Raw genomic sequence first — 15302 nt, forward strand, 5'->3', positions numbered from 1 at the left:
GAATGAATTATTGAGGGAATTTATCTTCGTAATTATATTTGAATTAGTACGTTCAAAGGAAGGAGTTTTACTATTGTAAATTTAATGAATGTGGAAGCGAACGATGTTATGAGAATGGCACAGGGGAAATATTAACTTCGCGAAACAAGGGCCGTCAATTTTTAATAAAAACTGATTAATTAGAAACTTCAATTAAGGACGAATGATTTTAGATTTTCAGTTGACGAAGACAAACCGAACAGCGCTAATTAAAATGATATCTGCCTCACCTTATAGGGGTTTCTAGTAAATACAAACCCGTTCGTAGCTACGTTCGAAAATACAGCATCATCTCCACTCATTATCAAATCAGACCAAGTCACTGTGCTAATCAGTCATCTAACATGTTTGAGAATAAGCTGGGATCAGCTGAGAGTAAATATTGAGTATAGGTTTTCCTAGAGTCCATACAGCTGGCGTGCTGTTAAGTGCAGAAGGCTGTCAACAGAAGAACTACAAGCAAAGCATTATACAGCAGCTGATGCATCACCTAAAGCCAGAATCATCTAGAGTTAGGTTTTTGCACCCATTTGGCAAGCATTCCGTGGTGCCCAATGGTCTCAGCACGAATAGGTTGAAGGCTAACCCGATGAACAGATGGAGTATCTTCTTTACAGTCTAAACCTCGTCAATGAGATTTCCATACCTTCAGCCATCTAATAACTGAATCCAGGTTGAAAACTGAATTAAATGAATCCCGTTTCAAACTGGATGCTGAAGTGCAACAGCGATTTAAAAAATTACTTTACCAGAATGTTATAATAATTACAAAATCCATCACCTTCAGCATCATTCATTGCAGTTGCAAAATTAACAAGGTACTTTTCTGAATTTATCTTTTGCCAACGGGGCCTGGAATCCTTAAATTTTAAGTACGACACCAATATTTATAAAATAAGCTAGTTTTGCAGTTGACTTTTCAGTTTCAGGTGCTTCCAGTAAACTAATTTAAGTGCAAAAGTTTGTTTTATCTATTTATTAGAACTTTGACTCTCGGTGATTGGTTTCACAAGTAATCAAAGAAATCTGCTAGAAAGGTAGCCTTTCCTTGATGAAGCAATACGATCCGTATCTATGCAGGGCGACTGTCATTAGACCCCTAAAGTGTCATTAGAACCGTAAACATTAGACGACAGACAGATGAAGTTACCATATTACAGCTTAGTGCAGAATAATTTAATCCTGTCGTAGTGTAAATCCTCCCTCAGTAGTAGCTTAAAACTCTAAATTAATCCCTACATAATGCCCCAAACCTATCAATACCCCATGTCACTTTGATGTAAACCAGACAGTAGAAATAATGCTGAGAACTTCACTAATTAAAGGAAATAATTCTAATACTAGCAGTGGAAAAGATCAAATAACGAGAAAGAGGAAATTGCTGTTTAATAAAACAGTAAGAAAATTTTTCCTACCTACCATACAGCGGCCGTTCACACAGACATGACTGTTGTCCACATTGCACGACGTCCCATCCGCCACCTTACCGAAGCTGTACGTGAGCCGACCATCTCTGGCTGCACATCGCAACTCGCACGGATGACGGCTGGCTAAAAAAGAGTTCTCAATTATGATTTTGATTTTTGTGGCGCAAAAATCTCAATTATGAATCATATATTAAGGGCTACGAGAAATATACATAATTCTGAGTTGTAACGATTTCAATGAACACGTACGTATTATCAAACTAAAGCTAATTGATTTCTTAAATATACAAAAATAGAATACCTATTTTGAGATTAAGGCATATAAAAAAAGGGATTGACAGGTCCCATAATGCAATGCTCATTTTTTTGTGGTGTTACACATTTGAATACGCACTGACGGCATTACTTGCTTCAGTTAATAGAAATGGTAACTGCACACAGTTTTGTTCAGTTCAGCTAGTAACTAATGAGTGCTAGAATTTTGGAATGACAATAGTCATTATCCATAATTAATATAATCCACAATCTCCGTCATTATCCATTATTGTAGGATAATCCACAGGTGAACATTTATATATAATTATATCTGTCCGTCCATCCATCTATCATCTCCATAATTATAGGATAATCCATACGTGATTATTCATAACCTTGAAATTTGATTCCGGGTCTCCTTCATTATCAAACAACTTTCACAAAGGAGGTACTATTCGAAATGTGTATTAAGAGCAGTGGATGATAACACGGTGGAAAAACACCAAGGTGCTGTCACCAGTGATGCCTATACGATCGATCTGTTCACTGAGTTTGAAGGGTCACCCTCCTCCACAAGTATATCATGATTCTTGTAAGCTGTGCCTACTCAGCTCTTACCATTGTTGGATGGCAATGATCCAGATCCCCATTAGAGATTAAATTGTACCATCGTCAACAGAGAAGGCACTGCACATCAATTACCAGTCTGAGAAAGCAACATGTGGCAGCATCTTTAAGATCAGCATATACCCACCGCTTCCCTTCTGTTGAAAGATGGGCAACGGCAATATTCAACATTCCTTAGAGTTATAGATGGTACACGCTAGTATGATACCACGCTTCACCTGACATCTGTAAACAAGCCTACAGTGGATCTTCTGTATAACTGAATAAAAGGAAGAGCTTTCTCCGGAATAAACCTACCACAAATTTTCAACCGATTGAAAATTGCCAATTTTCAATCGGTTGAAACACCGATTGGCAATTATTCTCAAAGATGATGATCTGAGGACAGGAGAAGGCATACGCAAAGATCCCAGAAGGACGGTGATGATATAACTCCTGCTATCATTTTCACAGTATGATGAGACGTCTCCAACTCATTAGGTTGGATAACCTAATAATTTTGAGTTGACTAGCAAGTATTATAGAACTATTCACGTTTAGCAGATGGTGCCAGTTGTTTTCCCATATTCGGCAGCAAAAATCTGTTTCTTTTGTTGGAGGCCGAAGACCATACCTTCTGCAGCATATAACATTGACTACTAAATTCTACCAGCGCAGACTACTAATTTTCTCGAGAAGCATTTTATTGGACAAAGCTCATTTTGACATTAAATACTACACCTAAGTCTTTAAAGACTCATAGCAATTATTTTGGCTTCTAACGATGGTTTTAATATGGTTAACATTAGTTTAAGAGAAGGTTATCAAAACAGTTTTATCCAAGTTCAGGAAGAGATTAAGCCTTTTTCAAAAATTCAGCCAAATTATGAAGCTTCTGGTTGATTTGGGCGACTGAATTTTCTGGATTTATTGTTTGGGCTAAAGGTGTAAGGAGCATAATATCATTAGCACAGACATAAATATCATTTCAGTGATATAGACATGGGATTAAGAGAACCATGAAAAGTTCCAGACAGGATCCTGCATTGTGGAACACCTTACTGATCTACATCTCAGGAGAGATGGTAGAAACTGAAGTATATTTACACTGATACTAAAGTAATTTTCTTGCGCGTTAATTACCGCATTGACATCTAAGCCGCGGAAGTCCGATTGGACGTGAGCGTAGTAAAGTGCGAGTTAAATTAGCCTCAAACTCATTTAGAATTTCAGACCGAAGGGCTAGCAGGTTACAAAAGTAGATTTTTTGGAACAGCACAGTGAAATTGGTCAAGTATGTTGACCCTTATATTAAATAAGGTTGATAATAGGACCTTTTCTAGAATGTTTAACAGATTTGAAGCTGTGGTTATCGGTATGTAATAGCTTAGCAGTGTAGGATTGGAAATTTTCGCCACAGCAATTACAGAATAATCAATCCAGATGGATGCAAAAACTTGGGTTAGCCAATACATATATAGCGAGTAGTGGGTCGATTGTATATTCAAATGTAGCACACTGTCAGTTCATGCAGCCTTCGAGAGTTTTAGAGAAATGATGGTAATAATTGACTGTTTTTTAGTGATTGAAGCTAGTTGGTTTGATTGATTGGGTGCAAGTCCACACTACCATTGGGCAACCAGGAGATTCGGCAGAGAAGCCAGCTATGTAGTCCATCCATATTTCAATTAGAATAGCTGAGTACTAAATTTTGATCAGGATGGTGAGGCAACTTGCTGTTTGCCAGTGACTTACGATCAGAGTGCAGGTTCGATATCATCCATTGCTTGTGAAGCAATTGTTTTTGCTTGAAAAGGCTGACAGGTCCACAATACTCTGAATCTCGGAGAAATTGTAAAAAACTTGGAAGCAGCAGATAGCGCTAACGAATTTAACAATCTTGTAAAAAAGATCGACAGGAAGTAATGGATCACAATTCTCAAGGAGTTCCATAGAACGCATTTTGCAGACTTTTAGCACGTTTCAGGGTCGGGAAAGGTTGGAGATCTAATGAGCCTTTTATCAGAAATATGGAAATTGTGCATTAGAAGCTGAACAGGATTAAGTTTATAATGATCCAGGCGAAATAGGTCGCAGGTGTAGTATCAATGCTGCATTTAATCGATGAAAACATTAAGTCAAAGCGATTAGCACTGCATGTTGGGCCTTCATTAACAACAGAAATTCCAGAGGGAGCTAGAATTCTTAAAAGGAGAAGATTCTTTAATTGTGGAAGAAGGTTGGCTGTTGAATACTCAACTAGACAGACTGGATTTTGCATCAAAGTCATTCACTAACTCTGAAGCAATAAACAGTCTGTCCAATTGATACAGTTGGAGCAAACTACGTCAAGTAGGCCATATTGCGCCGAATATATAACGTTTGTAAATTGCATGTGTGCTTTGGTCGATTTTCCTGTTTGCTGGAAGAAAAACTATGCTTTCCTCACCTGAAACCAACCAGTGCTTCATATAACTGTGACTGTGGGATACAGTCACAGTGGATTCTAAGCAAGCGTCATTGCTTAGAATGGCGACACCTCCTCCTGTGATACGAGTTCTAGAGCAGAAATTTGCACTTTACAGCATAGTCTGCAGTTGCAGGATATACCAGCTATAATTGGTAGGGTTCAAAAGCTAGATCTCAGGTAGGCAGACAATTTCAGCAGCAACCGAAAAAAATTTTTTCCAACGTATCGAGATGATTCTTTAAGTTTATCACATTCCGATAAAAAAAAAAAAAAAAAAAAAAAAAAAAATAGGATAATGAGAGGACTGAAGTGAATCCGATCTCTGGCCTAACTAAAAGAATGCTTCTTACAAGACCTCGACATGAAAGTCACAACAATAGGGATTATATAGCCTCTAGTATCAATTTGGTTCTCATAATCAATGTTGATGTTTGGGTCCGGGCGGTTATTAATGATACTGTCTAGGCATGGTGATAAGCAATTTCTGATATGCTCGTGATTTAGATTGGAAATGCGGGGCGGGTTTGCATTCGGTGTTCAACCAGTTGCACATTGACTTTTAGCAATATGGTGAGGGTTGTATATTGCAATGGTGTATGACTTGTTTACATTACATGTCCACACACACATTGCATTATTCTCCTGATGTCCTTGAGGGTGGTGGGTTATATTTTAATGAGAGGTATTTTGGACTTCATGTTTCGGCTCATAAAATGACTACACTCAACTCTGTTGCTGGACCAAGTATCACATAGAATCTTAAATTAGGTGTGGTTATGCTTGTTGTTGTTCTTGGGTTTTCGGAGCATCAGCTACTAAGGCCATATTGCTACACATATAATGCGTGTGTTCTGTGGTCAAATTTCTGTTTGCTGGACGAAAACCTATGATACCCTGGTCTGAGACCGACTAACTCAAACATGTTGTAAAAAAAGTCCATAAAAATTCCTTTCATCATCGACGAGACTCGATCAATGTTCAAAGTAACAACGTCGATTAGGAGCGGTAAGGATGGTAACCCATAACTACCGCCCGAGGTAGATCGGAATGCACTACATTCAGGTCTACGCATTATCATTGGAATTGTGTTACCAAGACTACTGTCCTATTGATGTGGGAAAACGCTTTCAGACTGATTTGATACCAGAAACATTTCTTCAGACTGTATATTTGGCGAAGATTCACTTCGGCCACATTTTTCGCCGTTTGTCTCTAAGTTGGAGGTTGCATTAATAAATATTTTCATATGGCGTGATTGGCACTTCTTTATTATTCTGCTATTTTGGTTTTTCTATATCCCTTCCAAGAATATGGTTGGGTGACAAGACAATGGATAATTCAATGGCAAAGTTGCGATTTGACAATCAATATTAGCATCAAGGCATTCCAGCGAAGAGCTAAGCGTGTAATAGGGACATTTGCCTCAGGCTCGTGGCTGTGAAGTTTTTTCTTTAACAACCCTCATTTTTGAAGACATTAATGTAGAAGTTATATAGGAAGGTCATTCTAGTCTTCAATCATTGAATTGCAGGCGGATATCCCATCCTGGTTGCCATTACACATATTCGAAAAATATGACATAGCATTTTAAATATTTGTCTTACAAGCTATGAACGCAACGTGAAGTATAACTATAATGCTCAAAAACATTGAAATAATGTATTTTTAATATGCGTTCTGAACAAATAATAGCAGATAGCACAAAATTCTTTGAGAATTATAAAACATTACTCATCAGTGTGACCTAGAAAGTGTGAAGACTCATCCTGTGGAAGGCCATAGAAGGGCTCATCTCCAATTTCCAGTCACAGAAATTGGGGATGATCTTTAATGATATGCACTATATATTTAGGAAATATAAAAAGGGTGGTGGGGTCATGCTTATCAATAGACAGCCTGAGCATGGAAAGAACTTCTGCTGAATCAGAAGTTACTTTTTCCAGCATAGAATCTGCGTGGTGTGAGATAGTTAGAAGCAAAGGTATAATGAGAACGGGAGTAATGTACAGACCAGAGGATTGTGAAGAGCATGATGTGAAGAGCGTGAAGAGTCCCTACACGCAGGTGGAATGAGCAAGCAGTTTGAATGTCTTATTATGAATGTCGTCTGCCTTTAGTTGACTGGAATATGTGGGAGGGAAAACTTACCATGGGGAAAAATCTTAAATAAACTAGATTTGTGCCAGAATATTAGAGAAAACACTAATGATAATAATGTTGTTGACTTCATCATTACTCACGTATCAGATGACATCACAGGGCTTAACAATACAGAAACCAATGGCATGTAGTGATCACGCAGTCGTTAGCTGGAAGAAGACGCATGTCGAAGTAATTAAAGGAAAAAGCGCAGATTTTAATTTCAAAAAATAAGCCTATGACAGTTTATAGAGATACATGGCATATATTAATTGGGCGGATTGCAGAAGGAGGGCGAATACATTAGAATAATGGAATGTCTTTAAAGCAACGACCACAGAAGCTAAGAATGCATATATACCATTAAGAAAATAGAGCACGAGGAAGATGCAGACACGGACAAATTCGGAGCTGGCAATTTAATAAAGTACAAAAGTATAGCATGGGAAAGTTACAGAACGATGAAAGTACTGAAGCCCACAGATAAAGTTAGGGAGGCCAAGCCAGAGTATGAGAAAGCACCGGCTAAAAGAGCAAAGAATGGAGACATGGAGTTTCCTGCATGTGAACACAAAGAAGAAAACGAATCAGGTTGGATACTGTATGTGGGAAGTCTTAGATAACCGAGCTGATTTTGCTGATGAATTGAATAAGTACTTTTCATCGGTGGTCTTTACTCATGAAAGATCCTTCAAGCTGAAGAAAGGCTGCGAATGAAGCTGACACATGAAACTAAAATGACTATTATAAATTCTTGCGAGCCTAAAGGCAAATAAGGCTCATAGAGTTGATGGCATATACCCAGTTGTTTTGAGAGAAGCGGCCAGAGAATGTATTGAACCATTGAGGTTAATTATGAGAGTATCACTGGACTCGGGAGAGATTCCTTTGGATTGACCAGCCAACATATCTTACGAATAAAGGCGATTCTAAGAGAGAAGTAGTAACCACAGACCAGTTGGTCTGACTTCAGTGGTATGGAAAATCTTAAATGATTAAGAGTATCCGGGGCCGTTTAGATAGAAATGACATTCTGAGGGAAACATGGTTCTGTCAACGGAAAATCGTGTTTAAGTAACTTGCTAAGCTATTTTTGACACTTTACTCATGAGTTCGGGAACTATTTCGACATTGTTTATTTGGATTTTAGCTGGGCATTTGACTCAGTCCCTCATGAGAATTTACTGTACAAGTGGAACATTTCGGAATTACTCGAAAACTTCTAAGATGGATGGCGGTTTGGCGCCAGAAATGAAAACAATGATTAACGGAAATTTCTTTTATTTGGTGTAAAATTAGGAGTGGGGTCCCAGAAGGATCTGTTCATGGACCACTGTTTCTGATTTTCATAAACCACATCGATGAAGGTATAGAGGACGTTATATGAAAATTTGCACAGGATGTAAAGATTGAGATAGTCATTAACGATAAATGCCAAGAAACGCTCCTTCAGGATGACTTGAAGAGGCTTCAAGAATGGTTAGTAAAGCGGCAGCTGGTTTTAATGCAGAAAATGCTGTCTTACACTTGGAAAACGGTAACCCCAAAATAAACTATACTCTTGGTGTGGTTAAAAACAGTGGAAAAGTAATCTGAGAATTACTATATGGACAGCTATGAAGTCCTTTGAACATTTTAAACAGACGACTAGGAAAGTCCATGCTGTTCTGTAGATGATTTATCTAACAATATCTTATATAGATAAGGAGGTCATAATCTCAGTATATAAGGCAACTGTAAGACCACATTTGGAATACTGTGTCCAAGTGTGGATATCTCATCAGAAAAATGACATCCAGCTTCTTGAAAGGGTTCAAAGAGAGGCAACTTGCATGATAAGATCGACAAAAGGGTGACGGTACAAAGAAAGACCGTTTATATGGGCTACAGAGTTCGGCAACCAAGCATCTTACAGGAGACATGATTGAGGTTCATAAAGTTTCGAGAGGAGGATTAGCAAAATGAATGAAGGCGGTAAGTTCACTGTTATAAAGAATTCCAGAACTAGGACCATAAATTAAAATTACAGGGAAGTGGTTGGTTTACACTAGAGCGTAGAAAGTTCTCTTTAGGCCAGCGATTTGTTGATTGCTAGAACTAAGTACATATACCTCCTTAGTTAGTAAAAGTGACAGTTTGAAGAAATTCAAAGGTCAGGTGGATCGTTACTACATAAGGAAGGAAGTGCATGATTTGTATCTGTTTATCTACTTTTTACTTTTATTTTATTTATTTATTATTATAGAGAAATATGCAGAGAAATCCTGTGGCTTGCCCCCCCCCCCCATTTTTCTCTTTCATATCCACCGAGTTGATCTTAAGGTGGACCACTGAATCACGAAAAGATTCAGATTGTGTTAATCCCGCTCCTTGATACGCCTGTGAAATAGAAGCCGCATATTTGCGACCTCTGTACTGAAACACGTGGAAATGACATCCCATCAAAACTGCGCCACCCAGCCTGGTGAATAGACATAAAAAGGAAACCGAGGCCAACCCACAAGTGTCACTTAATCATTAGCATTCAGAGCCTTGGTGACGCTCGCCAGCCGAGTAACGCTTCTAGTAAACGCAAAAGGTTGAACAGCGTCTGTTGCACTTTACGATCGTGACTGCCTCCGCACGTGTGACACACACACACACTACAACAATACACAATAAGAAGTTCATTATGTGTACAGACAAACTCACAAGTCAACATCAACCCGTAAGTGTGGAAGATTAAATCTCACGTGTTCGTGAGCCCTACGGGATCAACTCAATGTTTCATAATCACAATGTAAATTGGTGTTCCGTGTTCAGTTTCTTTTGCACTTTAATTATGTACATTCTTTTTTTTATTAATTTCCTTTCTTTGTTCATTTCTTTTCGAGTAATTGGCGTTATAAAGTTAAGTGTTGCGCAATTATTGCACAAATTGCATTTCATTAGCCATGTTTTGATGCTCGTGTATCCTGCAATTGCTGCAGTGCCGCGTGAGAAACCTGCCTCAATTTGTAAAATGTAACCAATATGAGATTTGATTTTGGGAACTGAAAATTTCGCCTCAAGCGATATACCACAAGCACTACAGATTTTCTCATGCTCTACGGTAAACAACTTTGATATATAAGTTAGGTTAGCTTTGATTAAACAATGTTCTTCTTACATTCTGGCAGGACCACGTGAGGCAGGAGTCCACGACTAATCATTTTGACAGGAATACAATCCTTAACAATCCTTAAGTAGTCTCGTTGGAATCAAATTAAAACGCGCACTCCCGTGCTAACCACTCAGTTACGTCAGGACTACAAAAAAAAAAAATTCTCTATTTATACTCTGGGAAGACCACACAAATCCCCCACTGATGTCAAAGGAGCTTAAAATATAGAAAATACAAAAATGGTAGAATAAGTCAAGTGGGCTCAAGTCCTAGTAAATATAAACGCTAATGATCTACCATCAAACTTTTTCTTTAGAGCCGATTTAAGCTCCAGTATAAAGAGCATGAGAATTATTTTCCTTGAAGCGCATGTTGACTAGTCTGGTTGAATGTTACCCGTTTTGAAAATCCTCTATATCCGGCTAATCAAAGATTGGAGTCAAGACCTTTAAAAAAAACTCTCCAGTCAACAGGATTTGAAGTCACGGTTACGAAGGCAGCACTCTCCATTTTCCTTATCATAACAGTTTACACTGAAATTCCAAAAAAATAACGTCCCTATATAAAAAAAAATATAGGGCTTTATTCATTTGTGAGGAGAAAGCCTCTGAGTACAATGAACTTGAACAATCGAATATTTTAGTAAAATACAATTTATTTTAATTCATAGGGCTTCCCGACGAGAAATTATTCATGGTAACCTTACTATCATCCATATTCAATAATTAATAAAACATTTAAAACGGACACTCACCTCCATTTTGTGGAATCCAATCATCCACTCTTTGACCAGCTACTTGACGGTTGTTGTATTGGGCACACTGGTAGTGTCTGAATTCCAAAGAACCAGGAGGACATGGCTGTACAAAAAAAGAAATCCGGATCAATCAACGTAATCGAAATTTATGAAAAATAATTTGCTTTAAATGTATTTAATTCTTAATACATTTCTTCCATTTTATTGGTACTTATGTAGGCTGCAACAGAAGTTTAATATTTATTTGGTAAACACGACAACACACACAAAAAGGCAATTATTCGTAGTTTCATTTCTTGGCGCAAACTTCTAACTGGTGTCACAGTTACAACGAACTCTTATTACGTTTCTGTCAACAAATATTCTCTAATGTTTTAGCATTTTATTCTAGCGCTAGGAAATGTTAATTCTTGTCAAATATTCTCATTCTAAAACATCTAGTAAACAACGCCGATTAAAGTGTGTCACGTTCGACAGGCAACGGCAATTGAAGATTTTATCGAAAGATAGAATTAAACGGATGATGAATATAGAGTTCAAGATAAATGGAACTCTATGTCCCCAGGGACAGTAAACTATTCCCAGATCGTCTCTTCCAAGTTATTTCCACAGATAATTTTGTCCACTGATATTTTTTCTGGATCAAGGCTAGGTGGTATATCAATTCAGCATTGATAATGAACATAATCAAACTGCCGATTTTAATTATTTATATTTAAATCAAGAATAAAATGAAATTATAAACCAGAAAATGTTTAAATAAAAATTATAATGCCATGCATTACCAATCTATTCAAGAGAATCACCACATTACCTGCTTTTCGCATAGTTTATATTCCGTTTGATCACCTTGACAGATTTGACCACCATTTCTTCCATTAGAGTTCCTAAGTTTTAAAAAAGCACGAACATTAGTTTTCTTTTGATAGAAAAAATGAAACATTTACATAATCATCAAATCAAGAGACATAAAAAGCAAAGTTATCACTGGTAGACAACTTAGTTTCATTTCGCTGAATAATTTTGATATTCAGGGAATCCCTTATCAAGACATTCATTATAAAGCATTGGTTAGCAACTGATTTTATTTCGATGAAAAGCAGCAATTAGCACACAATTTTAGGAATAATGTGGCTATCTATTCTTGACAACTAACATATTTTTATTTTGTTTAGAAAATAAGGATTGAGTTGAAAAGATCTGCAGATCTGTGAAATTCTACATCTGCATAGAAATTTGTTGCAGATATAAAATTGCATTAGAACTGGTATTTAAATTAGAAACGGTTCCGGAAAAGTACGAATATATTTATGTGCAGTCATTTCGTGGACAGTTTAAACTCGGATTTGTTATTTCATCTCAATGTGAAGTATTTTTGCTCTTCTTGTCATAATTCTTGTAATACGTCGTCCCTTTGGGCATCTTGTCCATCTAATTATGCGCAGGCTCTGTCAGTAATTAACATAAGGCGGCAATGTAACTGATATCATTCTACCTTTGTAAATTTTATTTTCATCGCAATATTCTCCTCATCTGGACGAGATGAGTTAGACTTCAATGTTAGGAAGAAGGATGTAAGATGCATAATATCTCTAGCTATCACCTAAAATATTATCGATCTTGTGTATTTTTTGATACTTATTCAGTCGTAAATCTTTGTCCTCTGTGGATATGCAAGTACCTTCAAAAACTCCTACAGATATTTTTAAAAGTGGGACTCGTGAATTTTAACAGAAATTTGTTGATTTTATTAGATGCACTCCAATACAAATATTTTCATAAAAAAGTGGTTTAATTTTTTATGGTTTTATCAGTTTCAATATTTGTGATATTGCTTTAAGTATTTTCTGTAGTGTGAATCTCTAAAGTGAAATTTGGGCTTAATAAGTTATAAATACTCAGTTCCTCTTTCCTTGGCCAACGATCTGTTTCTCATTAAAAAAGTCGCTAATGCGAAACTGACAACCGCTGACAAGTTTTAAAAATGCAGCCAAACCCTCATTAGCTGATTCTCTGGTTCTGCAGTCCTGTAGTGGAATAGCCAAACCCATCGTTCTTGGAAAAGTTCGATAACACAGAAGTGTACGTTCCGCTAAAAACACACACAGGGAAGAAATATATTTCACCCTTTTTTCCTGGTACAAGGGAAGGTCCCAAAAGTAATGCAAGACTAAAGAAATTACAAAAATCTTGGATCTGAATCAAACACGTTGGCCTTGCATTTCGCAGGAATATTTACCACAGCTTCCACACCTGTCAAGAAGAGCGCAGAATTTAGACGTTGCCACTGTGACCTTCCTTTTGCTGTACAGGGTGACGCTTGTCGCACGTGAAGAACTTGGCTCCGCTTTGAAGAACAAGATAACTTCAAAGAACCTTGGGCTAATTTTATAGTTGACCTCAACATTGGATTGCCTTTCGGAAAGAGATGTTAAGCATCCTCCACCTACGACACTACTCTCTTCTCATGATAAACACAAGGGGGGAGGTGTTTGACACTGGGTATCCCTCTTAATACAATGTTAAACATTATTCGCAGAACAATTTTTTTTGTTAATTCAAAAACATTCAAGTGTTTCTCCAAAACATTAAAGTTTGACGTAATGAAATGCTGCTACGTGTTCTTCCCCTCTATTGAGGGATTTTTATATCCTGTTTGGATATAAAAATCAAGGGATCCAGCTGTCGTAACTACTTTTGCAAGAAATGTTATCAGTAAACTTCCTGATGTACCATATTAGGAAAACTGTGGCTTTACTTTGTTATATAGTTTACAAGTTTCCGACTACACATTACAGCCATGGCGAATTTCTGTGAGCGTCCTTAATCACTGCCAAGTCACCGTAACCTGTCAACAGTGTCCGTAGCCGCTAAAGGCGAGGTGTATATAGAAATAGTGTCAAACACGCTCGCTTCTAAAGTTTCACCACAAGCTTTTAGTTCTTATGTCTATGAGAATGACTAATGATGTTTCACCCCGTGACGAAAGGCGCCACAGGTTTGTCTTTAACCTTTTTTTTGTACAAAATATATCCACATCTGAAGCTTAAGTGATGTTAAAAACTAACTCCCCAACCATCGAAGTAAATTCAACATCTAGTTTTCATTTGCTATGTTTATGTTTCGCAAAGAGCTACATCAGTGTGGACAGCAAGTGATTCATAAATAACTCATTGTTTAACAAGCAGAGACTTAATAAAAAAATATATATATGAGGGGACTTTTTCATTACAAGGAGACTTCGCAGCTCGGACTTCAAGAGCGTTGGTTCTCTGATTGATGACAAAGTTTCCATGCAATAATCTGTTGTCAGTAAAATCGACTGGTTAGTGTTCTGTGATGTTTAACTGACCTCACTATATCACACAATATATTTAAAAAAGTTCCAAAGCGGAAATTAATCCATCACAATCCAGCAGTAACAACCCATTCCATGAATTCTGCGGCTGCTTCTAAAAGAGTAAAAGAAAGCAACTGTGTTTATCACTTTTTATACCAATTGCCACTAAAGATAGTGTCCCTTTCTTTACCAGAGAAAGGTGGTGACAGGTATAATTAGACTTTAATATACTTGTAAGTTTTATAATTTTTATTTACATTTAATTAGAAGATTCGAGAGATCCAGGAAATTCAAGCTGATTTTTTTTTTTGTTCTTCGTTTATAAATGTGTATTGGGAATTGTGTATATCTCACGATTAACATTTTAGATACGTTATTTACAGGCATATGCACATTAAATGCATCCATTTAAAAATCGTACAATGAAAAGTCCAGTGGCAGCTTTTTCTTATTCATATATCTTCAATTTTATAATTATTCCAATTTCTTTGTTAACCAAAATATTTACTTCTTTTAGGCTGATATTTCTTCCCAGCTGAAGTCACCCCTTTCAAAAGCTCTCGTCTTATGTAGGTGGAATTGGATGGTCTACTTCCTTATATCATTAGCCATTATAATACTATAATTCTAGATTTTGCAGCTTATAACTATTCACTCATGGGGACTTTATCTGGCTGTCCTAACGGCTTTTTACAGTATTCCTAGAGAATTTCGTTGTTCTCTGTTTAATTACTTAGTCTACTTATTTTAACATTTAAACTTGGCGCTTCTGCTTCTCTTTCTTCAATAAATCCTTCCTAAATTCGATATAAAGTTATACTCACATATAATAACAATGATAATATACCTTTCCTTTCCTATATAAAAATAATACTAGTAAGACTAGAAACCTTACAAAGTGAACACTAGTAGAAACTACTGAAATAAATCACGCGATAATGTTTTTAAATTACAGAAGGGTTTCTATTCTATTGATTATTGATGTTTGGTTAACTGTAATCCTTAAGTTTCTCTGTCAATGTCACGACCATTAAATAAATATTCCTCTTTTACATTTCTTCACTGAAACAATTTATTATTATGCAGACCGCAACTTTATTCAATACAAGAAATCGAAAATCTTTACA

General features: G+C 36.8%; 1 protein-coding gene across 1 annotated transcript in view; it reads right to left on the minus strand.

Moving 5' to 3' along the window:
- The window catches only part of LOC150089319 (uncharacterized), a 150188-nt gene that overhangs the window by 27071 nt on the left and 107815 nt on the right, over window positions 1-15302 (minus strand). The window contains exons 4-6 of the mRNA XM_090388999.1: window positions 11650-11722; window positions 10833-10938; window positions 1459-1589 (exon numbers count right to left, since the gene is read on the minus strand). Of these exons, the coding sequence (XP_090245125.1) occupies window positions 1459-1589; window positions 10833-10938; window positions 11650-11722 (310 nt within the window). The remainder of the gene's footprint in view (window positions 1-1458; window positions 1590-10832; window positions 10939-11649; window positions 11723-15302) is intronic.

Source organism: Mastigoproctus giganteus, chromosome 2, assembly GCF_048544385.1.
Source record: "Mastigoproctus giganteus isolate SK-2022 chromosome 2, ASM4854438v1, whole genome shotgun sequence".
Classification (NCBI taxonomy): Eukaryota; Metazoa; Arthropoda; class Arachnida; order Uropygi; family Thelyphonidae; genus Mastigoproctus; species Mastigoproctus giganteus.